General features: G+C 39.8%; 2 protein-coding genes across 14 annotated transcripts in view; one reads left to right on the forward strand and one right to left on the reverse strand.

Annotated features, from left to right (window-relative positions):
* rg (A kinase anchor protein rugose) overlaps window positions 1-19,402 on the forward strand; it is a 1,179,223-nt gene that overhangs the window by 1,036,979 nt on the left and 122,842 nt on the right. The gene's annotated exons all lie outside the window — the stretch shown is intronic.
* LOC145990915 (protein mab-21) lies at window positions 3,616-5,595 on the reverse strand. The gene has a single exon (XM_083126443.1). It carries the CDS (start codon window positions 5,341-5,343, stop codon window positions 4,246-4,248), a length of 1,098 nt encoding a protein of 365 aa, XP_082982569.1. The 5' UTR covers window positions 5,344-5,595; the 3' UTR covers window positions 3,616-4,245.

Here is a 19,402-nt window from a genome sequence, read left to right on the forward strand (position 1 = left end):
TTTATGGACATGATCGTTTTCTCCGAGCCGAAACTTTTATTCTCTGCATAGCGTGATATTATATTTATGAACCTGAAACGATCGGTTTGAGTGAGCTTTTAGAATTAGTTCCTAGAGATAATTGAATGAAATTGGAATGCAAATTTAAATTATGCAACTAAGCATAAAATTGTGCGTTGCAGTGTCTGGCCGGTGAATTAGTTATTAATTAATATGATCCCATCAACTTAGGTATTATAGAGCTGAGATTGTATTGATGCACGTAGCTGTTATGCATGAGTTATGAAGTAGCATTGAAAGAAATTAATTAAGCAAAAATATACATGTAATTATGTATTAAAATTTTAATGTAATTAAATTTGATTATCTAGATTGTAATTAAATTTGCCACTGATAGATATAACGTCTGTTATTATCAGAAGATATTCTTATGAAGTTTATTCTGTTCATATCTTGAACAGTTTGGAAAGTAGCTGATCATAGAGGAAAGTAGCAGCAGTGAATCATTATGTAGGCCTATCCTTTTATTTTAATTACTCACACAGCTTCTGCTTCTAACATGTAACAGTTGGGCTGAAAAGTTCGTAGGCTGACTCATAGATGGCGTTACTAGAATTAAATCCATGTGATTTTTACTTAGTACTAACCTTCAAAAGATACGTGTATAAATTTCACAGCTGCCGGATAATTAGTTCGTGAGATATAGCATTGTGAGTGAAGCAGCTTTTGTTATTGTGAAAAAATGGATAAAAAATAATTTCGTGTGTTAATAAAGCATTGCTTTTTGGCGAAAAAAAAAATACTGTTGAAGCCAAGGCTTGGCTTGATAAACATTATTCGGACTCTGCACCAGGAAAATCAACCGTTGAGAAGTGGTTTGCTAAATTTAAACGAGGCGAAATGAGCATCGAAGACGATGCACGCAGTGGACGCCCCAAAGAGGCTGTTACCGACGAAAACATCAAAAAAGTCCACAAAATAATTTTAAATGATCGTAAAGTGAAGTTGATCGAGATAGCTGAGACTTTAAAAATATCAAAGGAACGTGTTGGACATATTGTGCATGAATATTTGAACATGCGAAAGCTGTGTGCAAAATGGGTGCCGCGCGTGCTCACAATCGATCAAAAGCAACAATGTTTTGATGATTCGGAGCAATGTTTAGCGATATTCAACCGTAATAAACACGAATTTTTCCGTCGATATATTACAATGGATGAAACATGGCTCCATAACTACACTCCAGAGTCCAATCGACAGTCAGCCGAGTGGACTGCACGTGATGAACCGAATCCAAAGCGTGGAAAGACGCAACAGTTGGCTGGCAAGGTTATGGCATCAGTATTCTGGGATGCGCATGGTATTATATTCATCGATTACCTCAAAAAAAGCCAGACCATCAATAGCGATTATTACATAGGTTTGTTGGAGCGTTTAAAGGATGAAATCACGAAAAAAAACGGCCCCATTTGAAGAAGAGAAAAGTGCTGTTTCATCAAGACAATGCACCGTGTCACAAATCAATGAAAACGATGGCAAAATTATATGAATTAGACTACGAATTGCTTCCCCATCCACCATATTCTCCAGATCTGGCCCCCAGAGACTTTTTCCTGTTTGCAGACCTTAAAAGAATGCTCGCTGGAAAGAAATTTAGCACTGATGAAGAGGTAATCGCCGAAACTGAGGCCTATTTTGAGGCTAAAGAGAAATCGTACTATAAAAATGGCATCGAAAAATTGTATGACCGCTATAATCGTTGTATCGCCCTCGAAGGCAACTATATTGAATAATAAAATCGAATTTTGTCAAAAAAATATTTTTTACTATGTTAGCCTACGAACTTTTCAGCCCAACTGTTAGATCCCACGAGGTGTTTAAGCTCCTCTTTAGTAAAATTTGTGTCGTGAGCAAAGTTTTGTTGCTTCTTCGTATAGAAATTAATGAAAATTGTGTTAATTTAATTTTAAAATATTCTTTACGTCTAATACCTGCAAATAATATGGGCGCTAGTGTTTATTACATTAGACATTGATTTCTTAGCCAAAGTTATGGAATAGTTATTGATTTTAAACATTGCATAGCGTTATTCCAGTTCACTATAACGTGCATTTTCTTCCGGTATATTTTCATGGTAACGTAATACTTTGGTAAGCTTGTTCACTCTTTTAAACAAATATTTTGCGATCTATAAAATACTCCTGTTCAAACTTGGGCAATGTACTTCAAAGTCCTGTCAAAATTTTGGCATTGGGAAAGTTACTGTCGTTAACAGGTTCGAAGTTATCTTATTGGCTTTGCAAAGGCATTGAATTATTTATTATATTTACGCCAAACATTTTACATGATGTCATGTTATAAAAACGCTATAAAATTCGCCATACCATCTATTCGTGTGTGTGCATTTGTTACATAACATCCGTTCATTTTTAGCCGGCCTTGATCTAGTGACAAACGCAGCCTTTGATGTATATACCGAACGAGACATGGATATTTGTGTGGATCATCATTTCATGCACTTACTGATCGTCATTCATTTACCCTCATGGATAACATAACGTAATTGTTTCTTATTATTCCCGCTTAAGAAAATATCACGTTCTATTTCTATAATCGCATGTATAGAAGTAAATGCTTGAATCAGAACATGATAACATTAAAGTCTCGCCTAAATCGCCGAGTACTCATATTACTACATCAAATGCTTGATGTGCAACATTTAACAAACATATTGTTCTTAATTACATTTAAACGATTCTGTTTTCGGAAAGATAATTTGTGCATTCTCTAACACTCCAAATTCTAAAATTATTTTAGCAAACAGATTCGAAATTAATGAAGACATGATACAGATTGCGAGGATATGGCCTTCACCTAACTCTCGAAGCAAATGGATTCGAATCCAGAATAATATTTTTCGTCCGTCTATTTTTAGGGTTAAGGTCGAAGAAACAATTTGGAACATGAGAAACTAACATAGGCAAAACAAAAGAAATAAAGCATTAAAAGTAATAACGTGTGTAAGAAATAAAAGTTGAAATTTATATTTGTCTAGTAGTTTGGTCACTAAAAAAATCGTCGGATGGGAAGTTTCGAACGAGACTCGGCAAGAAAAAAGCAGTAATTTGCGTTATTTATACGTAGCTACATTTGTATACCAATTTGTACATTTGAAAAGTGCAGACGGTGGGTTTATGGGGTAACCCTTTCTGTAGGGTTTGTGTTGTATCCTGTCCATGCGTGTTTGTGATTGTTCTTTCTTCATTGTTTGAAATTAACTTAAGACCTGAAAAATATATATAAATTGGCTGAACTATAATAATTCCAGAAATTGATATGAAAATTGTCATTCACCCTTATCTTCGCGATTAGCCAAAAGTGCTAGAAAATCGGTGCAAAATATAGCCAACTCAATCAGTCTAATGTGTGCATGAAATTTGTTCGTTGTATTTACTTGTTTCTGTAAATGCAATTTGCTCATTTCAATATAAGTTACCTGAAAAAAAAGGTTTGTTATAATCACTAGGAGGATTTAGGTAACGCTGTACTTCCGATATTTCACTTCCTAAAACTGCATGCAAGCCTATCAAGTTGCGGAGAGTTCATGAACTGGACTTCGGACCTCTTGGGACTTCGCCCGGTAGAAGGTCGGCTGGCGGTGTGGACTGGCGCCGGGAAGGCGAAACACTCCAACCGGTTACATTGCTCAGGCGGGCTGGGACAGGTGAAGGAGAGACCGCTTGTGCGTCAAATAGAAGTCAAAACAGAAAAAGAAAGACATTTTGTAAAGTTTTCGCTATAGTAACATGTATATTGTAAACATATTACACAATAACTTACTTACGGCATACAAACAGCAATTATTTTTTGTACATATCTCTTCTTTGACGCAGTTATACACAAATGAACAATAAACGATTCTCTTTTTTCACTGGTTTCTGGTTTGAGTTCTAGCACAAGCACATTGATGTGGTGTTTTTTTTCGGGGTGAAGATATCAGGTTTTTCTACACGAAGACATGCAGTTTTGCTTACGTAGAAAATACAAATAGGATATAAGTTACGTTACCTGGTGGTATTTTTTTCTTTTTGTTTCAACACTTCCTGCAAATGGGTTCTTTTTTTTCCCTGACGTCACATTCACTTTTTTTTTCTAATTTACAACTTTGGAAACACACTGGATTAAGAGAACAAGGAACACAGCACAGTATTTTCGAAGATTTCGCACTCAACGCCACGTGTCCAGTCACAGTTTTTCCAGGGATCTGGAATTGGTAAGAAGTTCCCTGGTCAGTCTCCACGCTTGCTTCGCGGCATTCTCTAAAGAGCTGGGCGACTTGCCCTTGAACAAGTCTAGGTTCGGGAGGAAGTAGTGAGGGCATCTTCGACACTGGAGACAGGAGATCAACTGCAGGAGGATCCCGTTGATTCGATCCCCGAGACACGACTCGTCCCATTCGAGCTCCCGAGGGTGCTTCTCGCACTCGTACAGAAGGAGAGTCTTCATGTGGTACGAAGACACCGGGTTGCCGGGGAGGTCCAGGTGCCGGTCCCTCAACGTCTTCAGGATGCTGAGGCACTTGCTCCGGCACCCGCCTTGGAGGAGTCTATTTTCGGCCTCCGTGAACGACAGCACCCACGCGTCACCCTCCATGGCGGACTGCTTCCCCTGCATGGCGATGCTCTCTTTGGACAGGAGGTCGAACCCTTCCGTCTTCACCTCGGCCACGAGGTTCGGATGCGGCCACGGGATGTGCGGTATGGGCCAGTGTGCCGCGCTCCTCGGCCACACCCCCGAGCACTTGAAGGCCGGCGTGATCTGGACCACGTACCTCTCTCGTATCCGCAGCTTCACCTCCGTCGTGTCGGCGATCATCTTCACCGAGTCTCTGTAGCTGCACTTGTCGCAAGCTTGGGCGACGAGGGTCTGGAACCTGGAGCGGATCTTCCGGGCAGAAAGGTACCCGGAGGCCGTGATGAACTCGACCCACAGGGACATGGAGCGTTTGCGGCCGTCGCTCAGCTTGAGGACGGCGCAACCGGGGAGGGTCCCGTCGTCCACGAAGTTGAAGACCCCCATCTGATTCAGGTAGAGCACCACCTCGAACTCGCCTGGAGAAATCACCTCTAGTCCCTCGTACCGGCCGTTGCATTCGGTCAGCGAGGATATGAACCGCGGTTCCTGCACCTCCACCTCTTTAAGAACGTCCTGCACCACTTTACACACCTCGCGGATGGTCTTGGCGATCTGCCCCTTCCTGGTCTGCACCCTCTCGCCGTAGTACTTGTTGAGCTGGTACAGCATCTTTGACTGCGCCGCCATCATATCGGGTGGGACCAGCATCTTCTCGGCGGTCTCTGGAACGGGTCGCTGGTAACTGGAGACTCTCCAGCCGGCTCGGAACGACAAGATGGCCGACTGGAGAAGATGGCCGTTGTCCGCGCGATTTGTCAACTTTGATGCGTCCCGAGCTGGAAGATCCGGTGGCTCCGGGAGCCGGGCTCCATGGCGAGCGAAGGGGGAGGAAGGGTGATGACGTACTTCCACGTGGTGGGGTACCCGCTCCTCCTTTCCGAGACGCGATGCGGCGGCGTGGACGCGAGAAAGCAAACTGGCGCGCGCCGACTCCTTCGCGCGGTATCAGTCCCGTGGCGGTGCGGTTACGTCATCGCGCCGCCTCTTTCCTTTGGTTGGCTCTACCGGAGACCACCTCGCTCCGCGTCTCGGCCAACGGGAAGGCCGAATCGATCCCGACCGGGTCCTCCCCTCGGTGTCTGCGTCCGGCGGACGAACCGCCGCCTGACAGGGGCTCCGCCCCCTCGGTCCCTCGCTGCGGTCCGGCATCGTCGTGTCGTAAATCACGACCGGTGACACGGGATACCTCACGAATAAAACATTGTGACATTCAAGAAGCGCTACACAGGCCTGGCACGTTTACGAGGGGGAAAAGTTCGGAATTCCTTTCGTAAATACATAAATTCATATCTTGATATCCAGCTGGGAGCAAGAAGAGTAACCCTTATATTTTATCTGGAGGACTAAACTTGTGTCTCATGCCTCAGAATATTTCTGCATTGTTGTGGGCATTAATTTCTAAGTTTTGAAATTTTGTTGCTGATAAGCGACGAGACTCAGTATTTTTAATTAATCATCATGTCTATCATCACAGAGAAAGGGATAGATTGTGCTCGGGTAAGCCCTATATTTTTGTAGATCATTTCCGATTTTCATCAAATGTTTACATGTACATATTAATATTGCACAGGCACAACCAGCCCTCCCTATAAGATGCGCGTTTGTTGTATGTCTACGATTTTAACACTTGGCGATTTTTTTTTGAACCTACAAATGTCTAATTACAAATGTAGGCCTACACGTATACGCGTATCTATCTATCGATATATTTGTAGTTTAATTTGTAAACCTGAATTTACGAAGTAGTCTGCATATTGCAGCACAATACCTCGACTTGGAAATTCAATTCATAACGTCTAGGCCTATACAAAATTTCTGACAAACACTTTCTTCTACGTATTTGATCGTCTGTATTTGTTTTATTCAGAAAATTGTAACTGGGTTCTGAAAATTGAAAATTATACCTTTGCACACCACTCCATCTATAACCTATGTTCAATGTAATCCCTTTGGCTATATATTTTTTTATTACAACATTATCTGACTTGAGTAAGTAATGACGTTTGAAATTTCTGCTGATGACTCGCCTTCGCTGCTCCTACGAGTATTTCTCTGTGTCGTTTGGAGTATTTGTGCCCATAAAGAACTCGTAACTAAATCGGGATATTTATTTTGTATAGTCCTAACGTGCCTGGTTTCTTATATGTATTATCGCATTGCACTAGTTTCTCGGTATCTTGGTCTGTTTAAGACGAAAGAACATCCACGCCAGTATGGATAGCCAATACAATGAAACATAATTATTTACATGTAACCAATCATAAGTTGAGTAGCCCTACTTTGTAGGTATTTCATTACGAGAAGGGATAATTTCATTTGGTAATGCATGATAACAATTAGGGTTTAATTAAAGTTGAACACAGGTCTTGTCTCTTTTAATAGTCTCTATCTCTTGTCGATGTTGTACTCGGTCCATTACCTATTAATTAGCAAATAAGGACTTTACATAGTGTCACATGCGCCCGTACGCAGACCTATCGAAGATATGGCAGATCTTCAAAATCTCGATTAACGCTCCAATTCCTTGAAGTGAATAGTACAATCAAGAGATACATATCTGCGCCAGGTACGAAGCGTTTAGCGTAAGACAGCATCTGCACATCGAGAAGGCGTACGTGTATTTTCACTGTTGCCAAACCACAATAGTTAACCAGAATCAACCTATTAGCTATCTGTCCTCTCTATGAACGAAGTGTGTGTAAACAAGTACACGTGGCTTCTGAGAAATCCTATTGGTCTGTCATGCATTTTTATTTACTTACCAGGAAGCTCAACCAAACTTTTTTTGGCAAATTTGAAACAATCTCTTTTGTGTTACTGAGTCACTTGCGCTGCCTATAGGCCTATACTGAAAGCAGAACTGGTCAATTTAATCACTATATTTCTTACAAACCAAGAAATGAAATTTAACATGGAGACAAACTGCCAGGATTGATTCGCCTACGCTTGTGGAGATCAGCGAGATTCGAGCTTCCCGCCTGCACACCACCTCAAGGCCAGTGAGCAGGAGTGGAGGAGCCGTTGCGAGGAAAAACTACTCCAGCGAAGCCGCCCTCTTTTCACAGAACCGCCTCCAGTTTCTTCTGCAAGAACTTTACGAACGCAACCGACGAAGCCTCCTTCCCAACTCACTCACTACATTCCACGCCTTTTACAACGATACGGCACTGCCGCTCACTCTGTAGTGCACAGGTGCATGCGACAACGTTCATCCACAAACACGGCGAGTTGACCATGCCTGGCATAAGCCTATGTGTGTACTGGGAGTTGTATTTCACAACAATTACTCGGAACGAAACTTTGTTGAACAATGGAAGTAATTCAAAAGTGATTCGCTTTACTTTGAGTAGCGCCTTCAACAAATCTGATTATAATAATCTAAATGATATTAGCGTATAATATTGCTTTCCTATTTTAGAATTAATTTGAAGAAATAGCCCGTAAAGTTCCACAGCCTTCCCTGTTGTCTACAAAGCTGTAATATGAGTAGTTGATAGACCTACCGCTGCACGAAACTAATATACAATATATAATATACAGGGAATGCATATCTCCAAAATATTCTTCCGAATGTGAAAAGATTTACAATACCTGCTTTACGATACCTGCGTGCTTCTTGAAAAGGTCGTCGCTAAAGTTGGCAAGATGCTAATTACTTGGCGTAATTTGCAGTAAATTTCCCCCCTATGGATTCCTGAAATTTGTTAAGTATTTCTTTTCGCATGATATTGTCTTAATTAAACATAAATGTAAGTCTATATATTTGAAGGATGAGCAAAGAATTATGCCAATTAAACATTTGTTTGGGGGGAATTAATACGCTTCTCAATCGTCATCATCGTTAAAATGATGTTAAAATTATATAATTTTCTACATGTTAATTTCCTCTACTCAGTTTCCATTATTTTATTTTGCAGCACGTAAATCCGTCATTTTTTCGTTCTACATAAAACTTAGCCATGTTTTATGGAACCAGTTGCAAATTTACACTAGGTACGAGTAGTTGGACCTTTTTTGATTAACGTCTGAAACAGTTCATCGACTTTGTTCTCTTGTGCAAGGAAATGACAAAAGACAAACTTGAAATATTGAAGATTTACGTCCATTAAATTTTTTAAGATTTAAATCTTTTTAGTCAGCAATAATAATAATAATAAACTGGACGCCACATGTGTTGATGGCGTTTAAAAGCACGAGACGATGCACTTCATGAACAAGTGTAAAACAGAGAATCCAATGGAAAGAAATGTTTGTATCACATATATGGCTATTATATTCTTATGTAGTGATAAAATCGAATTTGTTGCCAGCGCAACTTGGGTCCCGGCCACCCACTCCTTTGATTCAGACCCTGGAGCAAAGCAACTCGTTATTACTTGTTTTAGTAACGTTTCGAGAACCCAGCACTGCCGCAAGAGGCTTTGGAGCACCCATCTCTGCGTCCAAGGAAAACTTAATGCGGGAAATAAATTATGCCGTCTAGCGTAGTCTTTCCCCCATTCGGTTGCCATGGCAACGCGCTTCCCTCGAACATGGCGATGCTCTTCCGTGCAGGGAGACGAAGGCCGGATCAGTTTTTATGGGGCGTAAGGGATGAAACGGATTCGCAGCGGGGAAAACAGACCGTTCCGTTGTTCTCGTGGAAGAGTACTTTCACAGTGGAAAACGTCCTTGATTCAGCAAACAGTAGAGAAGCGAAATCATATTTTTTCTCTGAATTTCGTGTGGTTTGTAATTCCCGCTTATAATTTCGCAAAAGGTGCGCATTTTTTAAATTCTGTCTAAATGTTGGTGAGTAATAGAATAAAAGAACAGCGAGTTCTGGATCATTATGTATTTCTCCACACGTTGCAGCTGTAAATCGATTATTGCTGTAGAAAAAACTTATTAACAGCCATTCTTCTTTTCGCCCACGTACTTCCTTCACTTACATTGAGTAACATGCTCATAGAGTACTTAAAAATGAATATCTCATAAGAGCCTATTTAAAAATGAAACCGTCAGGTCGCTTTGGTCTCCTTACATTTACAGACAACTTGACGTTTGTATTAACTTGGCGAAAAGTGCATATTTGACCAGAACAGTGTCATTGCTTCACCAACTGAACTCTGCATTTATAGTCAAATTCTTATAATTTCCATACTCATTTTGCGTCTCAAACAATAATAATAAACAATGAATTAAGAGTACTGAACCCTGCAAAACAAAAAAAATAGTTATTTCTTTATTTTACAGCGTGGTGTTCTGCACTTTTAGCACAATGTAAAACCGCGTAACTGTCATATAATTTACTGAACAAATTCCATGTAAATAGAAAAAACAACAACTTGATCACACGTATTAGATGATTTTTAAGGATCTAACCGTTAAAAAGAAACTGGCTAGAAGAATACCGATAAGTCGCTTGAGCCAGAGTTTTCGAAGAATTGAAGAAAAGCAGGAAGTAGTTAAGCGTGGTAGCCCCTTGGTAGAAATCTCCCATCCCTTGCGTGTTCGCAACCTGGAGATACACAATCGTTAATTGGGTTGTCTACCAATCAGTGCGGAATAGGCGTTTCATTAAGTTACGTACTTTATCCTAGACTCTCTGCAGTTCATTTAACTTTAACGTATCGCCCGGTTGCAGTACGTTAGGAGTACCAGGTGTCTAAGGAAGCCTACAGACTGAAGCTAGGTGCTTCCTAGTAGCAGAATACTTCCAATTCCTTATTTTTTAAGGCGAGAGGAAGCAAATGGACGGATACACAGAGAAGTAGTGTAGCTGTAGGCGACTGTGGTGTGAAACCTTTCATTAACTTCCTCGTGAAATCGTGATTTAAAAATATATGTAATGATGTGTGCTCGCTGATCAGATTGTAACTTCTTTATTGTCGAAGTGATGTTGCACTCACTGCCTTGCAGGTGTATTAGTTACTTCAAGTAAAGTAAAAGACTTGTCAACCAATGATTATTATAAGATATTTAACGATGTCTTAAGTTTACTTAATTTATTTCCTGTGGTTCTGTGTCCTGCAAGCTCGGCGTGTGTATGTGTGTGTTTGTGTGTGTGATGTATTCTAAACTCATAAATACATGGCAGTGTTATGATCCGAAGAGAAATCATGAATGTTTGATTTACATGTGTGCCTTCGCTTCCTTGTCAAGTTCCTTATTTTTTCGAGAAGTAGTTTTTGTTTTAATACTGCAGGAGGCAGTCGTATACATCATCAATGAGTGTGCCAAATAGTGATGGAAAATACATACATCCGGGTAGTGTTGTATCAAAGATTGTAAATTTTACTGAATACTATGAGTGAGTGTAAGGGGTAGTGTTTTGAGGAGGCAACCGAATGTCAACCTGGTTTCCACGTATAGTACACTCCGTTAACTGCAGTCTTACAGGTCAGCGTGGCTCTGGCGCCTGGACATACGGCCAGTATACAGCTGTGTGTTGTCCCTTGTTTTGTCCATACATGTGCTTAGTGCTCCTTTACAGCCTTAGCTTTTAGCTAGGTAAGGAGATTTTGGTGTTCAGAGACACTAGTAAGGGGCTAGACCCTGTGTGGTGCTATGGGCGCAAATAGCCTAAGTGCTGACGCACCTACAACTTTCAGTTCGATCAGTCAACCTATGAGTGAGATTTCAAATTTTTCGAATGTCATAAGTTGTATTTTAAACTATTCGTCTTTATGTCATCCACATGACAAGATACGAATGTTAGATGCACCAAATGGTGAAAAGTCCTCCTCCGTGACCGTGCGGTCTAAGGCGCTGTGCTTTGGACTCCGACTGCGGGACGGCATGGGTTCGAGTCCGCCTGGGTTCAGTCTCCGGGTTCTCGGCCTGTTTATAGGACCGGTGGCAACCCACCATCGTGAGGAAATTGGGAAGATACGAGTGAGTAGCGTAATCCGGTCACGGATATCTCCTGTAACGGCCGGGGGGAGGGGAGTCGACGTTGTGACCACACGTCACCCCATTACTGATTGAAGATCTCCATCTCCACACCTCTAGGTAGGATTCCGGGCTGTAGAGGCACCGGTTAAATGGTGAACATCGGAAGTCGGCACTATAATATTTTGAGTTTTTCCATGCATATTGGTTGCACGGTCGAAATTTACTGCTTAAAATTGCTTCGCTTATCTAAACATTCATTTTAAAGAAGCAGAAAGCTAATAAATACTCTTGTACTACTAGTTGCAGCGAGAATAGGAACTTAATTAAGGTTAAAATACAGATTCCTATGCAGTAAGTGTAAAAGATCCAACCACAGTAGATTTCGTTGTTGCAGGTTCCTTATCGTCTGCCACACTTCTTGTCTTCGAGGTTTGGAGTTTACGACTAGTTTTCTTTCTTTTTTCTTCGCTCCAGTAATGAGGGGAAACACATGTAAAAGAGTTGCTCATGTTAATTAGCAGGTAGTGTGTGTAAGTGTGTCCGCAGAATGTTGAAATAGTAGGTTTTTGTAGTACTGGCTGGGTTCTACGATAGTTTCTCCTCTTTGCGTTCATGTCCAAATACGTTCGCGAGAACGAGACCGTCATTTGCAGGTCGAGACGAGAACTAGACTCGTAGCAAGCTGTAAATGCTGATTCGTTTGTATTCTTAGTTGTGTGTGAAGATGAACACTACAGATGCTGAGATCCGCTCTCTTTATTTTCTATCAAAAAGTTTCTGCTTCTGCAAGACTTAACACCAGGAGCGTATATTTCAGGCTAGGTAGGCTATCTGCGAAGCGTGAAGCCTAGAAAGTAAAATACTGAAGTGGAATCGCTTAGAAACTGTGTGAATTAAGCTGATTTGAAAAAGAAGATAATGGCGATTCTGAAGTTGGGAACCTGAATTCGTAGGAGATGGCAACCTTAATTCTTAGGAGTTGGCAACCTGAATTCTTGGGAGTTGGCAACCTGAATTCTTAGGAGTTGGCAACCTTAATTCTTATGAGTTGGCAACCTGATTTCTTAGGAGTTGGCAACCTGAATTTTTATAAGTTTGCAACGTGACTACCGTTAGAATGGCAACGTTGCTTCCTTGAAGACGTCTCTCTTCCTCCATAGCCTAGGACCAGGTGTCATAGTGAGATAACCCAGGTCTTAGACTCAGCATACGCCACTGCTTAACACCAAAAGCACGGGTATGTGTCCAAGCAGTACCGTCATAGTATTCACCGAGTAACAGCGAATTTTGGAAAATTCTTAGCGTCTCTGAAGTACATTTGGAATGTGTGTCCATGGTCCAGCTCTCGCCTCCGGCCCATCCCCCCAACACGCTCATCTTACCAAGCGTAAGAGACTTCTCGTGTTAATGCCGTATGCATATGAATATTACATGGATAGTTTTGATAGTTGAAACGCGAGGGCTGATTATTGTTCCAGGTTTCTATTCTCCAGCCACAGCAATAACGAAGTTAATGTAAACAAAATCACGTGACTTCTGAGTTTGCTTGTTTGGGTGCTATTTTGCTCGTGAATATATTGGCCGTGGCTGTACAGCTCGTAATATAATGTCCCACAACTTCAGTACAGTAGCTACGTTGAGTGGAATGGCTTTACCATATACATATATTTCTAAGCTGAAGTTTCTCAGAACGGCGTGACTTTGATCTTAATGCACACAGAGATTAGAATGTAGCTTTTCGGAGATGTTAGTGATGTATAAGCTCAGCAAACCCAAACTTCACGACACACGTAACCGTTATTTCTAAACCGGAAGTGATAAAAAATAAAATGTTATCAGTTTTGAATCATAGAAACATAAGTGAAATCGTACAAACAATTAATTTTTTTTCTGAAATGTTCGAGTTGCCTGTGCTGGACCACTTCATGGATTGGCCTAGTAAAAAAAATGAGGGCAGCATAGCTTACGATGCTCCGATATGTTACAAGTGTGTACCACAAAAGTTGGTCAACTTGAACTAACCATCTGAAATCTCCACAACTTCGTGCATGAATCACTCTTTGCAGAACAGTTCCAAATGAAGACATTACACGAGTGAACGGATGAGCGTTTCGTGACTTCCAGCGTAGGCCTATAAAAAGTTGTAGTTGTTTCCTTGAAAAAGCCCTGTCTGTCTTCGACATCAGTTTAAGGCTTGTAATTCCTTCTTTTTTTCCATACTAGTTCCAAATAACAGTTTTCTAGTAGGGTAAAGGTGGTGTGGGTGGCTAGAGAGGGGCGCGCGTGAATCCTCCCCCTGCCGGCTGTCATCTTGTTAGAGCAGCGCCTTTGTCCACTTACCTGCTCCTCTTGAAACATCTCTTCAGGAGTTCATCCATCTGTTGAAGCAAGGAGACCGCACACCGGGCTTCCCCCCCTTCTCTTCCTTCCTCCTCCTCAACATCAAGACTACCAACATATCTGGATTCCCCTGCATTCAGATTGTTGATATTGTCTCTGTTGTTAGTTCTTTTGTGTTTGTGTCGTCTTGTATCAGTTTGTGGGAGTTCGTTGTGAGAGTAAGGTAAGACGACAGCTTATATTTCTCTGCTTTAGTTGAAATATAGCTTTACAGTTACTCTTCTTGGTTTATTTATCAAGAGGGTCCCGTGTTCGATCCCCTCTAGAAGCACGTTGCACAGTTGTTTAGTGGTTGAACTGTAGGTACGGTCCCGATTAACCTACCTGAGCATAAAGTGGATTCAAAACTAACTTTGACTTGTTCGCCTACTTATATATTGTGTTATCTTTGTAGAGTAACGGCTAAAAGCTGAGATACACAATAAATTGCACACGAGACTATAATGTATGGTTGTGTGTGTGTAAACAGCTTATACACACATGAGGTATAGTCACGTACAGGCACTTTTGGGTTGCAACACCTCATTGACTTTCAATTATATAATTGAAGCCAGAAGTGTCCGTGACTTTACATATTACTAACTAAACACAAAACAATAAAATTACAAGAATAAAACAGTACAGAATGGTAGTTTTGATATTACCAGTAACTTACAATATAGTTTTATTTTATTTTATTTTGATTTGCTTTATGTTACTTAGCTTTTTGTGCCACTTTTTGCTAATTTGCGAAGAGTAATGACATGATCAAATTGATAAATGGACACTCATAAACATGCACGCCCAGGCCGGGATTCGAACCCAGGACCCCAAGCGTCCTAGCGCGATGTGCTAACCACTCCGCCACGGTGGCCGGCAACTTACAATATAGAAAATATTGGATAGAAGTGGAAAAATGAGAGCAGGATGTCAGTATTATATCTCTGCCTGTGCATGTGTGTTCGCTGTACGTACAATTTGTAATTCTTGGGTTAGTTTCGACGATGAGGATGAATGATGAACAGATGAATATGATGATGGGACAAACACACTGACACATCCATGCCTTGACCAGGATTCAAACCTGAGATCTATGGCTTTTGCAGCGCGTGAATATGACCACTCCGCCATGGACACCGTAAATATTTTACATCTAAACTCCTAACAGACACCCTTGAATAGCAGACACCTCTCAATAACGGGCGTTTATTAATTTCTCGACAGACATTCATTGGGATACATGAGAGATAATTTCTTAAAAACAGGCATTCTCAATAACAGACGCGGACTCTGAAAGCTATCCCCAAGCGCCGATTAAAAAAAAAACGTCCGAATAACGGATTTGTTTGATTTCATTTGATTTGATTTATTTTACTTCGCTTTTTGTGCCACTTTTGGCTAATTTGCGAAGATGGGGATGAGTGATGATATGATGAAATTGATGAATGGACACTCACAAATATCCATGCCCAGGCCAGGATTCGAACCCGGGACCCCTAGCGTCGTAGCGCGATGTGCCAACCACTCCGCCACAGGGGCCGGCTCGAATAACGGACAACCTTGAGAAACAACACTGGCGATTTATTTAATTCGGAAGTAACAGTTTTGCAATAATGGATAAAATGTAGAGCTGAACCGATACTCTTACCGATTCTCACCGATACCGATACTTGAAAATTGCAATAATTTAAGTTTGTTCGAAATATTGATCAATCCTGGCGTGTAAATATAGGTCTTCTCCCTCCCTGAAAAACTGTCCTCCCTCCCTATCAATATACTTTTGTTTGCGGATGATTGTAAACTCTTTAAGGAGATCTCATCGCATCATGACATGATGATTCTTCAAAATGCTCTCACAGAACTTGTTAAGTGGTGTCGTCAGTGGAATTTAGAACTAAACCCTCAGAAATGCTCTTTCCTTACTTATTCCCTAAAAAAGAACAAAGTGGTGTCTATACTTATACTATTGAAAACAAACCAATCCAAAACGTTTCCACCCAAAAGGACCTAGGTATTATCATGGATGAAAAACTCACTTTTAATTATCATATTATTGCTACCACTAAAAAAGCCATGCGCCTTCTCGGTCTTCTATACAGATTTAGCGAAATTCAAAACCCATCATCTCTTGCTTTATTCTTTAAATCTTTCATCTCGCCCATCCTTGAATACTGTTCCCCAATTTGGGCAATGGCCTCAAAAACCAATCTCACCAGAATAGATTCTGTTCTCAGTTTCTTTCTTGCAATTGTTCGCCATAGAATACCTTCCTTTCGACATGTATCCAAATCAGACACCATGGCTGCTCTGAATATTCACACTCCATCCTTTCGTCGTGATCTAGCTGACATGAAATTTTTATACAAAATAATAAATGGCAAAATCAGAACAGATCTCCTAATCAGTGAATTCTCACTTAGGGTACCCCAAAAGCTAACGCGCAACCTGCAACTCTTCCACAACCCAACCACTAGGCTATCCCTTCTACAACGCTCCTTGTTTTACAGGCTCCCAGAAATCTACAACAAACTTCCCCTGAATGTAGATATATTCCTTCCAGAACGTAACTTTTGTATATTACTGACGAAGAACATGTAAATCTATCCCATCTTGTTATTGTTTTTTTATCTTTTGTTATTATTTGTTTCTACTTTATGTTGTTTCAGTGTAAAATGGCCAAATAAGACTGTATCTGAAACTCTGAGTAAATAAATATATGCATCAATTTAACAAGAAATTTGATTAAGAATATTGAAGTATTTCATCAGAATATGAAAATAGATACTATTATGTAATCACAAAATATAGTTTTTCGTGCCAAATTGATACAAAATAAATAGAAAGTGTGTGAATTTTGCATTCTAGGAAATTGGACTCGTGAAGGTATGGCACGGCATTTTTGCGGACCTCTTACAAGACCAATAAGTCGGAAAAGTAATTCCAACCGATACTTTCCGATACTGATACATTGGCATCGGCTCAGCCCTAGTAAAATGTCTATTCCGTGTAGGAGTTGCGATGTTTTGGTGATTCTAAGACATACTCATGTATCTTTCGCGGTTGAAGTTGAAGAGTACCAATTTTGAAGCTCATTGTTTTAAAAATGCATATCGTTTTTATCTTTTGAAGTGTGTGTCACTGCAAACGATCCGTTTTAAATTAGAAAATGGCAATCATCAATGCTGTCGAAAGAAAAATATATTTTGCCAAAGTGTACGCATATTAGAAATGAATATGTAAAATTGACGTACATAAAACATTTGGTTGTGCAAATCGAGTTTTTATGGCATTGTAAGTTTATTTCCGAATAGCTGGCACTTCTCAACAATGGTGTCCGTTACAGTGTAGTTCCAAGTTGCTGTAATTTCATATCGGCTAACGGAGGAATATGTTTATGGTTCAGTGCAACATTTTCGTATTCAAATTTCCGAGAAGGCTCGCGGACGCAATGTTGTTTTTGACAATAACAGTAAAATATTTACATACAAATTTAATGTAAAACCTAAAGTTTCTTTCTATTTTTACTTATTATCCTTCCTTGTTTTTCTCTTTTTCTCATTATTGGTATTATTCTTAATTTTTCTGTACCTATCGCATATTTCTATACCCAACTCTTTTTGTTTGACATTAGTGCGTTCAAAAACAAACCACTCGAGTTGCCCTAAATTGTTACAAATTAGATTTTCATGTATTATACAATAATTTTATAATAATTAGCAGTACAACGATTTTTATTTTTATAATGTCAATTATTAAAATATTACTGCATGATAAATGAAAATAAAGACGGAAGACGGAACAACGAAAGAACGATTATTTTGTATTTTGTTTATTTCTTGAGTTAAATAAGCAACAAATTAATTAGACGTCTACGTCATTGCAATAGTTACCAGCCGAGCGTATATGTCTTCAATCAAGTTTCTGATCAAGGTGTGCGTATTCGTCATCTCTCGTAACTTAAAACCAACGATTCGAGTTACTAAACATCCTGTTCGCTTGATAAATTAAAGCCTTTTACATGGAGTTCCTTGAGTAGAGATTGTGTTTCCCAGTGTGTGTGTCTGTGCCGTGATATCAGATGAAGATGAACGTCTGAATGCTAATGCCGAAATCAAAGCTGAGCATTCTTTTTTAATATATATGCGCACTTGTTGCTGCATGACGTTCATAAATTTATCTCATTCGTATGTGTTTCTCAAGTCTTTGTAATACGTTTGATTCCGTGACGAATCGTGCTTACGTTACAAAATATATTTCTCGACGGAAGTTGAAACATTTTAGTTCTGCTAAAGTTTTTTCTGTGCCTTATTTTAAGAGTGATTAAGATATTCAATAACAATCCAAATGTTTCACAAATTATGCATTTTCTAGCAGCATTCATTTAAATGCATTCAGGTACGGTTCGACATACAAAGAAATACTCACTTGTATCATATGGTGCACTTTGGCGTTAGTTTTACAAACGATATGAAAAAATGCATCGAACTGTAAACCTGGTTCTTGGCAAAGGCTAAAAACCGATTGTAGTGCATCAATTGACCTGTATCCGTATCGAGTGTGTTAGTTAGTAGTATGTATTTAACTTGATACTTATGCTATGTGGATAAACTATAAACTAATATTTCATAAATCTGACAAATCTTCAAATACAGAATTAAGTATATCTGAAATTAAATTATATCTTAGTATCTTTATTCCCATGTAGTTTGCATACGACGTCTGCTCGTTTTCTTGTTTTGTTCTTGTTTCTTTTTGTTCAAATTCCTCAATCTTATGTTGTGTAAATGGAATTGAATCACAGTTAATTTGTGCATAAATGGATATAAATACATTTTTGCATTGTAATATTATTATAATTCACTAAACTATCGCCTTTCTTTGTCTTACAGGTGAGTTGATACACACTCGTTCGCTGACATTATCGTGTTTGCCTGTATAGGGTAAGTGGTAGGATATGTACCTTCTAGTTATTCCTTTTCACATATTGATGCCCAGTGAAATTAAACTGAAATGAACACGCGGTTACGCGGTGGCGGCGATAAGGGTTCCACAACCCTCGCATTACGCGGAGCTCCAGGGTTAAGGGGTGGTGACTCCCTCAAAGGGTTGGTTTCGTAACCGCACTCATTAAGGAAACTTGTTCTAACCATTGTTAAATTTTTATATGAATTTTTCAAATATTGGCGCTGACAACTGTAACGAAACTTTACGCTTCCATATTCTGCACACATATTTTCCCTTCATGAAACTTACTTCTTGGACTTAAAACAAATCTTGACTTTTTAAAGAATATATGTAAGGAACGTATCTCTGTGCGTACAAAGAATAAATATTGAACTACCACTTTATGAAATGGAAGAAATCTCTGATTACTATTTATTTGCCGAATGTCAAACAGAATTATTTGATAGCATAAATGGTAACAGAATACTAACATCGCCTTAAATATTTT

Source organism: Lepisma saccharinum, chromosome 1 (genome assembly GCF_977018435.1).
Source record: "Lepisma saccharinum chromosome 1, izLepSacc3.1, whole genome shotgun sequence".
Classification (NCBI taxonomy): Eukaryota; Metazoa; Arthropoda; class Insecta; order Zygentoma; family Lepismatidae; genus Lepisma; species Lepisma saccharinum.

Bases quoted from the DNA above. Each gene is read 5' to 3' on its own strand.
- LOC145990915 (XM_083126443.1), bottom strand. From the start codon at position 5,343: ATGCTGGTCCCACCCGATATGATGGCGGCGCAGTCAAAGATGCTGTAC.